Source organism: Lissotriton vulgaris, chromosome 6 (genome assembly GCF_964263255.1).
Source record: "Lissotriton vulgaris chromosome 6, aLisVul1.2, whole genome shotgun sequence".
NCBI classification, from domain to species: domain Eukaryota; kingdom Metazoa; phylum Chordata; class Amphibia; order Caudata; family Salamandridae; genus Lissotriton; species Lissotriton vulgaris.
The window spans coordinates 1,182,848,135-1,182,862,072 of NC_141694.1; the positions used below are offsets into that span (position 1 = coordinate 1,182,848,135).

At 42.2% G+C, this 13,938-nt stretch overlaps 1 protein-coding gene across 3 annotated transcripts in view; it reads right to left on the bottom strand.

Moving 5' to 3' along the window:
* UTRN (utrophin) overlaps positions 1–13,938 on the bottom strand; it is a 1,497,630-nt gene that overhangs the window by 1,470,566 nt on the left and 13,126 nt on the right. For all 3 annotated transcript variants that reach the window (XM_086927281.1, XM_086927282.1, XM_086927284.1), the window contains exon 2: positions 12,099–12,299. In XM_086927281.1, coding sequence (XP_086783407.1) covers positions 12,099–12,180 — 82 coding nt within the window. In that variant the 5' untranslated portion in view covers positions 12,181–12,299. The remainder of the gene's footprint in view (positions 1–12,098; positions 12,300–13,938) is intronic.

Sequence of the window (13,938 nt, forward strand, 5' to 3'; positions counted from 1 at the left end):
CCCCCCTCCCCGAGTGGGGAGGGGTGTGAGCAGGCGAGCACTTTGCCAGGGCCGGTTGTGGTTCCCAGTCCGGCCCTGTGCAAGATGCAGTGACCTCCTGCTCAGGGCCCTGGCACTTATTATTTTACAAATTAAGCACTGGTGTTAACTCTCTATGACAATCAACAACGCCCCAAAGAGTGCAGGCAGCACCTTGATGACATCATGGAAGGTAAATGGAGCCACAGTGAGTGTGCAGCAGCTCCCTGAAGCACACTGAACTGCTCAAGGGAATGTTCTCCTTTGAGAAGCTTGGGTTGTGAAACAGCCCATCTCTGAAGCAATTGGGGCGAGTCAGGGAAATTCAAATTGCCCTGGCTTTTTTATCAGCATATTCAGATCTTCTGCCTAGGGCACTCTTCTTCAGTTGCCTCCTTGCTGTCGCTTGTTTATCTTGTGGTATGTACCCGCAGCACCCACCATTCCCCCGCGGCCTTGCAGGCGGTTCACTGGTACTTAACAGCAGGTGTATGTACTGAACCGAGCATACACCACAATGGCCTCAAACTACTGATTCCACCGCCTCTTGAGGGGTCTTCACTCCCTGATCACGAGCTGAAAAAACACATTTTACTTTAGTTCTTATGAGAAATTGTCTCGAAAGGTTTTATTTTCCTGAAAACGGCAGCAGGATTTCTGGAGAAAGAGGCACCAGAAAGTCCTTCTTCACTTCCCCACATAAAAGTTCTACTTGGTTAGAAACCGAATAGATTTTGCATAAAGCAAGCTATGAAATATATTTAATGGTGGCATCGTGCTGGTCCTTTTTAGGTTTTGCCTCGCCAAAAAGATGCGCTCTGCGCATCTTTTTTGCGCAGCAAAAACCTAATGAGAACTGTAGTGTGGCTTTGGGTCGGCCCTCGTCATTCATTGGCTGGCTCCATAAATGGAGCCTAGCCATTGGATGAGGGGCCTGTCCGTCAATGCCGGACCAGACACGGGGGCGTTCCCGAGATTCTTTGGCTTTTGCCGACGTCACGCGACGTCAGCCAAAAGCCGGGAACGCCCCCGAATCTGCCGGCACCCGCCTTCCGATGCAGCATTTTCATTGTTGGGAGGCATGCCACACTCGGACAGAAGCAGGCGGGTATATAAACTAAAATGCAACACTGTACGTTTCTAACATAATATTAATCTTACTCTAAAAACCAAAACCGTGTGAATATCCGTTTTAGAGTTAGGTCTTTTGCTGGGTGCAACGTTTCTGGAAAAAAAAATCCCATGTTAAAGATGCCCTGTGTATAACATTTCCGTATGCATTCTATCGTTTACCTTTTCAGCAACATGGAAAAAATGTGTTTTATTTCATGGGAGTAAAGTATACCGAATTCACGCTGGTTTCTCTTTATTTTTATGAGGGGAAAACAGACTAATTTGTGCGGTGATAAATGTCCCAGCGGCGAGCATGCTTCTTTTTTTTATTTAATGACAGCCTCATTAGATGAAGTTATTTATTTAGAGCTTCCCATGTGTTACCTATTATAGTGCACCGACCCCCACTGTGAAACCACTAACTTTCCACTTTCCGACCAGAAAGGTGCACCCGGGATCCCAGCATCGCCTAATTGTGCACTTCCAGCGCAGAAAGGCCACGAGGCAGCAATATTGTGCTACTGAACACTGCCTGACCCGCTGGGCATTGACAAACATTGCATGCGTATTAACACGAGGAATAAAAAGGTCTGCTTACTACTCGAACAAAGGGAATATTTCAAGTAGATAAACTTCCAAATAAGGTAGGAATCGTAAGCTGATAGTTAAAAAAAATGTTTATGCTGCCGCACTTTGAAACTTCCTGCTCACCTTTTAATAAAATTTCTTAACGAACATCAGGCAAACAAAGGAACCGAGAGTGGATTTTAAGGCGTGCAGATTCAGAGTCAGAGTGCAGATTCAGAGTCAGAGTGCAGATTTAGAGTCAGAGTGCAGATTTAGAGTCAGAGTGCAGATTCAGAGTGCAGAGTGCGATGGCAGAGTGCAGATTCAGAGTGCAGATTGAGAGTGCAGATTGAGAGTGCAGATTGAGAGTGCAGATTGAGAGTGCAGATTGAGAGTGCAGATTGAGAGTGCAGATACAGAGTGCAGATTGAGAGTGCAGATTGAGAGTGCAGATACAGAGTGCAGATAAAGAGTGCAGATAAAGAGTGGAGATTCAGAGTGCAGATTCAGAGTGCAGAGTGCGATGGCAGAGTGCAGATTGAGAGTGCAGATTGAGAGTGCAGATTGAGAGTGCAGATTGAGAGTGCAGACTGAGAGTGCAGATTGAGAGTGCAGACTCAGAGTGCAGATTCAGAGTGCAGAGTGCAGATTCAGAGTGCAGAGTGCAGATTCAGAGTGCAGAGTGCAGATTCAGAGTGCAGATTCAGAGTGCAGATTCAGAGTGCAGAGTGCAGATTCAGAGTGCAGATTCAGAGTGCAGATTCAGAGTGCAGATTCAGAGTGCAGAGTGCAGAGTGCAGATTCAGAGTTCAGAGTGCAGAGTTCAGAGTGCAGATTCAGAGTGCAGATTCAGAGTGCAGATTCAAGATTCAGAGTGCAGATTCAGAGTGCAGATTCAGAGTGCAGATTCAAGATTCAGAGTGCAGATTCAGAGTGCAGATTCAAGATTCAGAGTGCAGATTCAGAGTGCAGATTCAAGATTCAGAGTGCAGATTCAGAGTGCAGATTCAAGATTCAGAGTGCAGATTCAGAGTGCAGATTCAGAGTGCAGATTCAGAGTGCAGAGTTCAGAGTGCAGAGTTCAGAGTGCAGATTCAGAGTGCAGATTCAAGATTCAGAGTGCAGATTCAAGATTCAGAGTGCAGATTCAGAGTGCAGAGTGCAGATTCAAGATTCAGAGTGCAGATTCAGAGTGCAGATTCAAGATTCAGAGTGCAGATTCAGAGTGCAGATTCAGAGTGCAGATTCAGAGTGCAGATTCAGAGTGGAGATTCAGAGTGCAGATTCAGAGTGGAGATTCAGAGTGCAGAGTGCAGATTCAGAGTGCAGCGTGCAGAGTGCAGAGTGCAGATTCAGAGTGCAGATTCAGAGTGCAGATTCAGAGTGCAGATTCAGAGTGCAGATTCAGAGTGCAGATTCAGAGTGGAGATTCAGAGTGGAGATTCAGAGTGCAGATGCAGAGTGCAGATTCAGAGTGCAGAGTGCAGATTCAGAGTGCAGATTCAGAGTGCAGATTCAGAGTGCAGATTCAGAGTGCAGATTCAGAGTGCAGAGTGCAGATTCAAGATTCAGAGTGCAGATTCAAGATTCAGAGTGCAGATTCAGAGTGCAGATTCCGAGTGCAGATTCCGAGTGCAGATTCAGAGTGCAGATTCAGAGTGCAGAGTGCAGATTCAGAGTGCAGAGTGCAGATTCAGAGTGCAGAGTGCAGATTCAGAGTGCAGATTCAAGATTCAGAGTGCAGAGTGCAGATTCAGAGTGCAGATTCAGAGTGCAGAGTGCAGATTCAGAGTGCAGATTCAAGATTCAGAGTGCAGATTCAGAGTGCAGAGTGCAGATTCAAGATTCAGAGTGCAGATTCAGAGTGCAGATTCAGAGTGCAGAGTGATTCAGAGTGCAGATTCAGAGTACAGATTCAGAGTGCAGATTCAGAGTGCAGAGTGCAGATTCAGAGTGCAGAGTGCAGATTCAGAGTGCAGAGTGCAGATTCAGAGTGCAGATTCAAGATTCAGAGTGCAGATTCAGAGTGCAGAGTGCAGATTCAGAGTGCAGATTCAAGATTCAGAGTGCAGATTCAGAGTGCAGAGTGCAGATTCAAGATTCAGAGTGCAGATTCAGAGTGCAGATTCAGAGTGCAGATTCAAGATTCAGAGTGCAGATTCAAGATTCAGAGTGCAGATTCAGAGTGCAGATTCAAGATTCAGAGTGCAGATTCAGAGTGCAGATTCAAGATTCAGAGTGCAGATTCAGAGTGCAGATTCAGAGTGCAGATTCAGAGTGCAGATTCAGAGTGCAGATTCAGAGTGCAGATTCAGAGTGGAGATTCAGAGTGGAGATTCAGAGTGGAGATTCAGAGTGGAGATTCAGAGTGGAGATTCAGAGTGCAGATTCAGAGTGCAGATTCAGAGTGCAGATTCAGAGTGCAGATTCAGAGTGCAGATTCAGAGTGCAGATTCAGAGTGCAGATTCAGAGTGCAGAGTGCAGATTCAGAGTGCAGATTCAGAGTGCAGATTCAGAGTGCAGATTCAGAGTGCAGATTCAGAGTGCAGATTCAGAGTGCAGAGTGCAGATTCAGAGTGCAGATTCAGAGTGCAGATTCAGAGTGCAGATTCAGAGTGCAGATTCAGAGTGCAGATTCAGAGTGCAGATTCAAGATTCAGAGTGCAGAGTGCAGATTCAAGATTCAGAGTGCAGAGTGCAGATTCAAGATTCAGAGTGCAGATTCAGAGTGCAGATTCAAGATTCAGAGTGCAGATTCAGAGTGCAGAGTGCAGATTCAGAGTGCAGATTCAGAGTGCAGAGTGCAGATTCAGAGTGCAGAGTGATTGAGAGTGCAGATTCAGAGTGCAGATTCAGAGTGCAGATTCAGAGTGCAGAGTGCAGATTCAGAGTGCAGAGTGCAGATTCAGAGTGCAGAGTGCAGATTCAGAGTGCAGATTCAAGATTCAGAGTGCAGATTCAGAGTGCAGAGTGCAGATTCAGAGTGCAGATTCAAGATTCAGAGTGCAGATTCAGAGTGCAGAGTGCAGATTCAAGATTCAGAGTGCAGATTCAGAGTGCAGATTCAGAGTGCAGATTCAAGATTCAGAGTGCAGATTCAGAGTGCAGATTCAAGATTCAGAGTGCAGATTCAGAGTGCAGATTCAAGATTCAGAGTGCAGATTCAAGATTCAGAGTGCAGATTCAGAGTGCAGATTCAAGATTCAGAGTGCAGATTCAGAGTGCAGAGTGCAGATTCAGAGTGCAGATTAAGAGTGCAGATTCAGAGTGCAGAGTGCAGATTCAGAGTGCAGATTCAGAGTGCAGATTCAGAGTGCAGATTCAGAGTGCAGATTCAAAGTGCAGATTCAGAGTGCAGAGTGCAGATTCAGAGTGCAGAGTGCAGAGTGCAGATTCAGAGTGCAGATTCAAGACTCAGAGTGCAGAGTGCAGATTCAGAGTGCAGAGTGCAGATTCAAGATTCAGAGTGCAGAGTGCAGATTCAAGATTCAGAGTGCAGAGTGCAGATTCAAGAGTGCAGAGTGCAGATTCAAGATTCAGAGTGCAGATTCAAGATTCAGAGTGCAGATTCAAGATTCAGAGTGCAGATTCAAGATTCAGAATGCAGAGTGCAGATTCAGAGTGCAGATTCAGAGTGCAGATTCAGAGTGCAGATTCAGAGTGCAGATTCAGAGTGCAGATTCAGAGTGCAGATTCAGCCCTGTGTGTGGTGAGGAGGGCCCCTCAGTGTTTCACATGCTTTTACGGAGGTTTAGGGACCTTGTTGCTTCACTGCTGATTGGGCTCTGAGACGACCATCCTGCCTAGTTGCCTGTTGTGAATGGGTATAAACAATAAACGTCCGATTATGGTGCAGGTTGGACCTATCCCCCCTCAAGAACACAAAGAACCTACTGACATTTTCTACCTGAAATAGACCATCTAATTTGGAAAGACCACCCTGTGTCCTTCCTGATTTTATTTTCACCCAGTCACTAATCTCAAACTTATACTCCTTTCTCTCCATGCTCACATTTGTCCCCTTGCCTCCTACACCATTTCAACCTTTCAGCCATGCAGGGACTAATTTAGTACCAGGTAAGCATCACACATCTATTGAAATGGGGGTCGCAGTGTGTAGGGCTTGCAGTGTGTGGGGGGGGCTCTGTGTGGGTGTGTGTGGAGGGCTCCGTGTGGGTGTGTGTGTGGGGGGGCTTTGTGTGGCTGTGTGTGTGGGGGGCTCTGTGTGGGTGTGTGTGTGGGGGGCTCTGTGTGTGGGTGTGTGGGGGGGCTCTGTGTGTGGGGGGGGGCTCTCTGTGGGTGTTTGTCACTTGCGAGAGATAAAGCTAGTTGCATTGTAAATGACAATGCCATTTTTTTATGTTTTAAAAAAACACATGAATAAAAATAATGTCAAGAGCAATGCCAATAGCTCTAACTTTAACAAAGGCAAAACCATTGCATTGTAAATGCTTGTTGTCATATGTGTTTTGAGCAGATTTTTGTGGCCAAACATGTCTGGGACCCACGTCACCAGATTTGGACCCTGAACTCCAACGCCTTCACCCAGGAAAGGAGGGAAGCCATTTTTTTTTTAAGATTAACAGCGTTTTAAAATTGTTGTAAATATTATTTGCATAACTTAACTTTGGACTCCCCCCTACTGTTCCTATACTGATTAATGTTGTTAATATTGTTCACACATAGCAAAAAATGGCTTATGAAATGTTGAAAATGCGAATGAAAACAGTAAAAAAAAAAGTTACAAATCATTTCTAATTCTGTGCTTTTAATAAACGTTCTGAATTTGATATCTACAGAGAAGCCTCTAAGATTTTTGGGGCAACAAATACCAAAGCCTCTAAGATTTTTGGGGCAACAAATACCAATCATTGCAATCTAGTGGATTGACATTCCTGAGTAAAGTAAGACACATATAACAGTATAAAAACAGACTAGGGAGCCCCTTCTAACTATGTAACTAGTTGTTTTGCCATCAAAGACCAGTGACACCTACACAGCACCGCAAGTATTTGGCAATGCTCAAGTAAAAGTGTCCTTCCACACCAAATAAATCACGTATGCTGCAATGCTCAAATACAGGTGTCCTATCCACCAAGCAACAATCCAGCGACAGTAATACCTGTAGGCTGCTATTGAGATATACAAATATTTTTTGGTCCTGACGAAGCGCTCTGAATCTCCTCCTGAGACCACTCACAAGAGCGAAACGTGTTGACCGCAATATATGTCTATTAGGTACATATGGTTCACCCAGCTACAGAGGAATAGAATACCCCTTGGAGCACCACTACTCAAGTTGTTTTTTAATAATGACACAGGGGTCACCTTAATAAAATTATTCACTCTCCCTGCAGCCATTTTTTAACACACCATTTAGGACTTCACAGACACTTACATCCACACACCCGTATGGATGAATCAAAAGATATCTGATAAAGAGACCTTTCGGGGGACACTTAGGGCATTGCAGCTCCGGCCCGACGAGGAGCAAAAGCCCAATGATGAAGCTTGACATCTTTTGGGATGTGTGAGGGCATTACGATGAGGACACACTGTCCCACATAGATAGAGTAATACACGACTAAAGTACTTCTCTGTGTCTTTTTCCTTTTCCTGCCTCTTAAATAGGAACAGCGACCCCCTTTTGTCATTAGTGCTTACACTTTTACTGAGCCAGTGACTGCAGGTGGGGCACTGGTATTCATTTGTGAGGACCAGGATTTATTTTACAGCCTAAGATTTTGACCCATAACAAGAAATGGAAAGAAGAAGGAAAAACAGTGACAAGGGGAGAAAGGAGTAAAAAAGAGTGAGCTAGAGGGACAAAAGGCATATAGTGGAGGATGAAAGAGAAATGAACTGAAACAAGGCTAGAAAACCTTGGTATCTGATAACTCCTACATTCATTCAGCAGTACAGGCAGAGGGCTTCTGAGAAAAACGTTGGGCTCTGGCACATATTTATTTACAAATTAAACTCTGCCTACAGCTCTAAAACATTTGTTGTGCACTACAGTACATGGGCTAGGAATTATCTATCACCAGGGACACTGGAATTATGTGGCGGGGGGCACCAAATTACTTAGCAGGGTTGACTCAATTTAGGGTAAAGAAAAGGCAAATTGCAGCACATTTTCTTATAGCAATACATCAATAATTTTTAGCTTTTACACATGGTAATACAGCCTGGGCAAGGATTTCACTTCATTAGTACCAGTTTAACAACCAAATACAGAAATAAGCAAATTAAACGAACAATTAAGCTTCGCAAAGGGCCTTCCTCTGTGCTAACATGTTGTTATGATTTTTTGTAACTTTTGATCCGTTTGAGCCAGTAACAACATTTCTTTTTTTGTTAAAATCTGCAGATTATGAAGCAGATGATGGATTGTGTGAAAAATACAGCAAATCCAAAATTATGCGAAAAAAGCGTTGGTCGCAGGATTGCATAATTTCAGTGAACTTGCCTATTACCCCTTGATATTCTTAATATCATCAACGTCTAAAGTCTCCAATGAAGCTCAAAATAGTATTTCAGGATAAAATATGCTCAGTGGGGGCTGCCCTGGGACTGCAAACAACTGGACATTTTTGCAAGTTTGAAAAAACAGAAATTTCGCCAGCCCTAGTCACCACTATTGGGTGAAACCTAGCGTGTTTCATGCAACACCAATATTCATCTGTAAGGAATTTTGCTGTTTCTGGTAATCTTGTTGAAAATGCCAGACTCTAGGAAATCAAAGCTCAGATAACTCTTGTAGTAACTGCTATTCAACGTTTGCTCTCCCCATTTAAGCACCCAAAGAAAGTATATGCCTAACCACATGAGAGGTTAGAATTATAAATAAAATTAGTTTGTCAGCAAAAATGGCTTAGGTATAACTGACATGGCTAAGTGGCTATTGTAAGAACTCTGCATTGTCTCTACTACTATTCAAAGAAGTCAAGGGTGCCTGCAGACACTATCAGAGAGAGGCGGGTTAAGAGATGCCTTTCCCATCACTTTCCTCAAACTTGAATGGAGTCAAGGCAATAGGGAGTCAGAGTTATTTCATTCAACTAATCCAATACTCCACATTTGTAAAGCGCGAACAATCACTCGTAAGGGTCTCTAGGCGCCGGGGGCCGTCGGGAAGATTAAGCAAGCTATTGCCCAGAGTCACATGGTGCTGGGCTAATCTGCCACCGGCACCGGGGATCGAACCGTGATCCCCAGATTCCAGCGTCAGTCGCCCTGGCCGAGGCGCCACACCTCTCATATACGTTGACGGATTAATAGGATGATCACAATTCTATATATACATATCACGTACCCGCGTACCGAGAAGGGAAAAGAGCACTGCCAAATAAAAACATGCTAAACTAGATACATTTACAGTATCCCTCTAAAATAGCATCAGTGCGTCAGATGCTATTATACATCATCCCTGGAATGGACCAATTGCGTGAATGCAAAAACTGAGGTAGTGGTACAGAGCTCTTACTCCCCTAAACCCACCAACTTCATCACTCACTTTACCTGGACAATCTTCAACAGTCTCCTAAAAATCATGATTATGAAGTGACCAATGAGGAAATGTGGCGTTCCAATTGGCTCTCTCGCCAACCAGTATTTGGCATGACAGTCTTACATATTACTGTACTGTATTGGAAAATCTTCTAAAAAAAAATAAATTGAAATAAAATTTAAAAAAACAACAACAAAAAATGTGCTGAAAAGGACATGACATATGAAAGTCCGCGAACAGGAAGGCAACCACTGCACACATAGAAGTGAGCAGCTAAATGGTCAAACAACGCAGGAGCACGATAGAGAAGCACATTCAATGCCAGTGGTGTCCATAGGGTAAGCAGGAGGCCATTCCCAGGATAGATCTTTTGAATAAGAACTATGAACTACAAAAAAAACCTTCTATTTAGTTTCACTGCGTTACTCTGTCTTACGCGGATATAGCGAAAATCTGAATGGATCTGGACCTACAACTACAATGAACAACCTTACTGGAGGTAGACTTGACAATTGGCCAGGCAGCATTGACTTTTTATAACCATTTTACTAGCATTTCAGTTCATCATACAAAATAACAAACTTCTATATGGCAGTCAATTGATTAAAAAGTAGAAGAGCATCAAAAATCATCTCAAATTGCATAGACCAAGTCAGAATCAATAGTGTGCGCCAAGTGATTCTCACAGATGACCACCTTTCTACCCTACCTGATGAACTAACGGTTATTGGCTTATACAGGCTGTTCAGTATTATTCTACCAACACATCTTTCTGGAGTCTTTCTATGGTTCCCAGATCATCTTGTGTTTCTGTGGGCTTCGTATATGGTCTTCTTGCGAAACACAAAGGTAGCATCTATTCTTAATGGGAGTGAGCAAACTTATAATACGCACAGGTATACAACTACCACATCGTGGAGCCGATCCTCTAAATACCAGAGAAGGTAAAAGACGAAATAAAAAAAGTTGTTTACTTAAAGCTTTTTATGCCGCTTTTATAAAAAACTCAATAGAATATTCTATTCACAGCAACTTGCCCCTTATTTGGAGACCTTATTTCTAAAACACATATACTCCATAGGGTGGCTTTTCTGAAAGATGGTATTTTCAGGAGTGCCCAGATTGGTAGACCTGCAAAGGCAGTGGGTGAAATACCATGTGCTTTTCTTTCAGCTTTTTTTGCCATTATATATGTATTAGTTTTTACCAAACAATACGAGTGAACAGCATCTTAGTGTAATAAAGTGCACAGTATAACCACACAGTAGTACATAAGCAGTGAAAGTAGAAAAGGACAAAAGGCAGCATAAAGAACAATATTTTACTCAAGCCTCCTGCATCAATCCAGGTGAATGTGACCTCTCAACTAACCAGGCTGATGCCCAAGCTCAGTGCTGAACTGTTATTAGGAATTATTGGACGGGGTGCCAGGTCTGACACAACTGGCAGGTTTGTTACAAGGGATTATGTAGGAAAACAGGGAGACCCAGCACAAGCGATTGTCATTGGGAGATTTGGACCTCTGTATTTGCTTGAATATGCCAAGGACCACATCAAAGGTCAACGGATATCCCTCTGGTTATTAGTCTGGTGCTATTTTTTCCTTAGCAACCTACAGCGAGACTGGTATGACTCGAAGTTCAGACAGAAAGGCGTATAACAGTTAGACGCCAGTGCAGGCTAGAACGGGTCCAAGAAGTAAATTAAGGTAGAAAAAATGCCTCAGATATTGTTAAAGGCGTCCAATTGATCATTGAGTGTATATTTCACTTTCAAAATAACTTTCTCCTGATTTTTTGGGCTTTTGAGATAAATCCAAAACAATATTAGCGTATTAGCCAAACATTCTTAATATTTTGATAGCTACATTTATTTAGTAGAGAGTGTCTCCTTTGAATGATCAAAGAAAGGACTTGATTCAAGCACTGGTAGAAAATTTTAATGTGGTAATTTCACATTCAGTACATAAACGGTCTGATACTGGGGGTCACTGGACTCTATACTCTGTAGCGCCACGTTGACCACGTAGGATTACTTTCAACGTTACTTGCAAGCACCAGGCAGCCTACGTCAGTTTGGTCAAACTGAATTTCATTGCATCAAGCAAACAACCTTGCAATTTGCATGTAGCTGGATTCCCTCAACCAGCAGCACAAAGTCAACAAGCAAACTAGAGAGTACATCTGGAGTGTTTGCTAAGGCACTTAATCCTTAGGCTAGCAATCAAAACTCGCCAGTGAGCAAAACACCATATGGAGAAACCACAAACTATAATCAAATACTTTAAAAATAGGAAACCAACGTATTGCTACTAAGCGGGCCCTCTGAGTATGCGAAATACAGGGAAACACCAAGGATCACTTGTTCTTGTACCTTGGCCGGCTGGCCTGCACACGACAGGCATTCGCAAATAATAGAACAGAACAATGATACATTTGTGACAAGCTTGGAAACAATCAGTTCACAAAAAACAAGTACCAGTTCCAAGTGCATGACTACATAACACCACCAACAGGACAAAAAATTTAATCTTTCAGGATTATTTACTATATTATTAAAGAATTACAGTAGCAACACCGTATAGTTTTGGACACTCAATTGCCATTGGAAGGCTGCTGACTTCCACACACCCCACTAAAAAATCATTCATATCATCAAATCTACATTAAAACAGTATTAATCAATCATTGCAATAATCAGCTTGACAAAACCAAAAACAACCAGTGATGAATATGCTTTGATTTCTACGAGGCACATCAAATTTAAAATTTAAATAAAAAACATTATTCACATTTGCAATAATAGGCTTCACAAAAGCAACAACTATCTATTATGGATCTATTTTGACTTGAGGAGGTACAGTCAGACTGGATAATCTCTTTGGCTTACCAGATCTTGACTTTATGATGTCACTGAACTCGTTTGTCTGGGCACCATCCAGGTTGTCTTCTTGTGCCCCGTAGTTTGCCATGATGGTACAACCTTCCTATTCTTGATTTCCAGATGTTTGTGGCTCCAATTCCTACACAACACCAATATTTCCTTTATCCAAGCCCACTCATGCACTTTGGTTGCAGCTCAAAAGTACACCTGAAAGTGAGAAGTTGAGAGCATTTGTTAAAAGATTTTAAACAAACCATCAGTGGCAAGTAAGTGACATTGTTAGGGTTGGTTTCATAATGTGAACACACCAACATCACAGGTAAGAGAGAAGAGGAGGAAAAGATGAATGTATCTGTATGTGGGTTTGAAACAAATTGTGAGAGGTGACTAAATTATTCTGGTTTGTCTGTATCAATGATTCTTAAACTCTGGAGTTGTTCAGAGATGATCTTGAACAATCCTGATTCTTTTAAACATTCAGGATGTCCTTATACAAGTTTGAAAAAATCTCCAACATTTGAAAAATATATGGCACGGGTGCAATTCAGAGCTTAGTTTCTGTCTGCTCTTCTGTGAAATGGAGTGAACATTTTTCATCCATAGAATGAGTTAGCCTGCTGTACATTTTTCACTGTGACTTAAATTCACCCAAACTGTGATGATGCCTCAATACAAGTCAAGTGCTGCGGCAACAAACGATGGACGGAATGCTGAATCAATCAAAAATTCACCCCCAGTCAAGAGATCTGGGTTAAATCCATTGTTCTTTTGCTCATTACGCCACCCAAGTTTGGACCCAGCCATCTGCAAATAAGTCTTGACCCTGCTCCTTGTGGGAAGCAAAGGGTTACCTTTCCTGGTTAGGATGTGTAACCCGGAAAGACTTTCGTAGAGAGCAGGGAGGCCGGAACACCCTTATCAGATTTTATTCATTGAGTTGCAATGCCAAGAGAGTAACCAAACCAGCATAACCTCTAAGAACATTAGCAAAGGGAAGCTCAATCGTGGCTCACCTGATTTCTTGAAGAATGTGAACTGTTTTTTTAACGGACATTGATATACTGTGATAAACCTATTAGTGGCTCCTACGAACGCATTATATGAAGGAATAGTACCACATAAAAAGGATATTTCTCATTTTATTAACAAAATCAACTGGAAGAATATTCCTATCTGAATCATACAGGGGATTCATTTACACATTTGAATAGAAAACTCTGTCCTGAAGAATGTAGTTGATCATAATCTCACCGAAACGCTGCATCGACTTTTGTGGAGTTTTCTTGTTTATATGACCAACACAAGTGTGTTGTCACAATGGATTGTTTTTAATATGTTTTTAAATGTATGTTTATTTTAAATATGATGACGAATAAAAATTGATTAGTAATTTTTTACGAAAAACCTTGTTTTTTGCATTCATGTTTGTACTACATCTACATGCAACTGTGATATTCTTGTAATCACCATATGTTAAACTTATAATAATAGCATTGTTGAACTGATGTATATGTTTTAACCCCATTATTACTGTTTATGAATACGGTGCAACACATGATCCTAAATTTTTGGTTAGGGGCTTGTTTTACTTTCTTGGTTTAATTACCCCGTCCCTATCTCAAAGAATAGGGTTCCTCCTCTTTTTAGTTCTAGAGTAAAAGAATGTCAAACTGTTGTATTTTACACAACAAAGTGGATCATTAAAGTGAAAAAGTTGGACGATTACCATTGACTTAACGCAAAAGTACCTTCCCATCCCAGCAAACCTGAAACTTATTTTAGACTAGCCATCACCCACACACCCGTAAAAGCATTTGGTCAAGTGCCTACCCTCATCATCAATCAA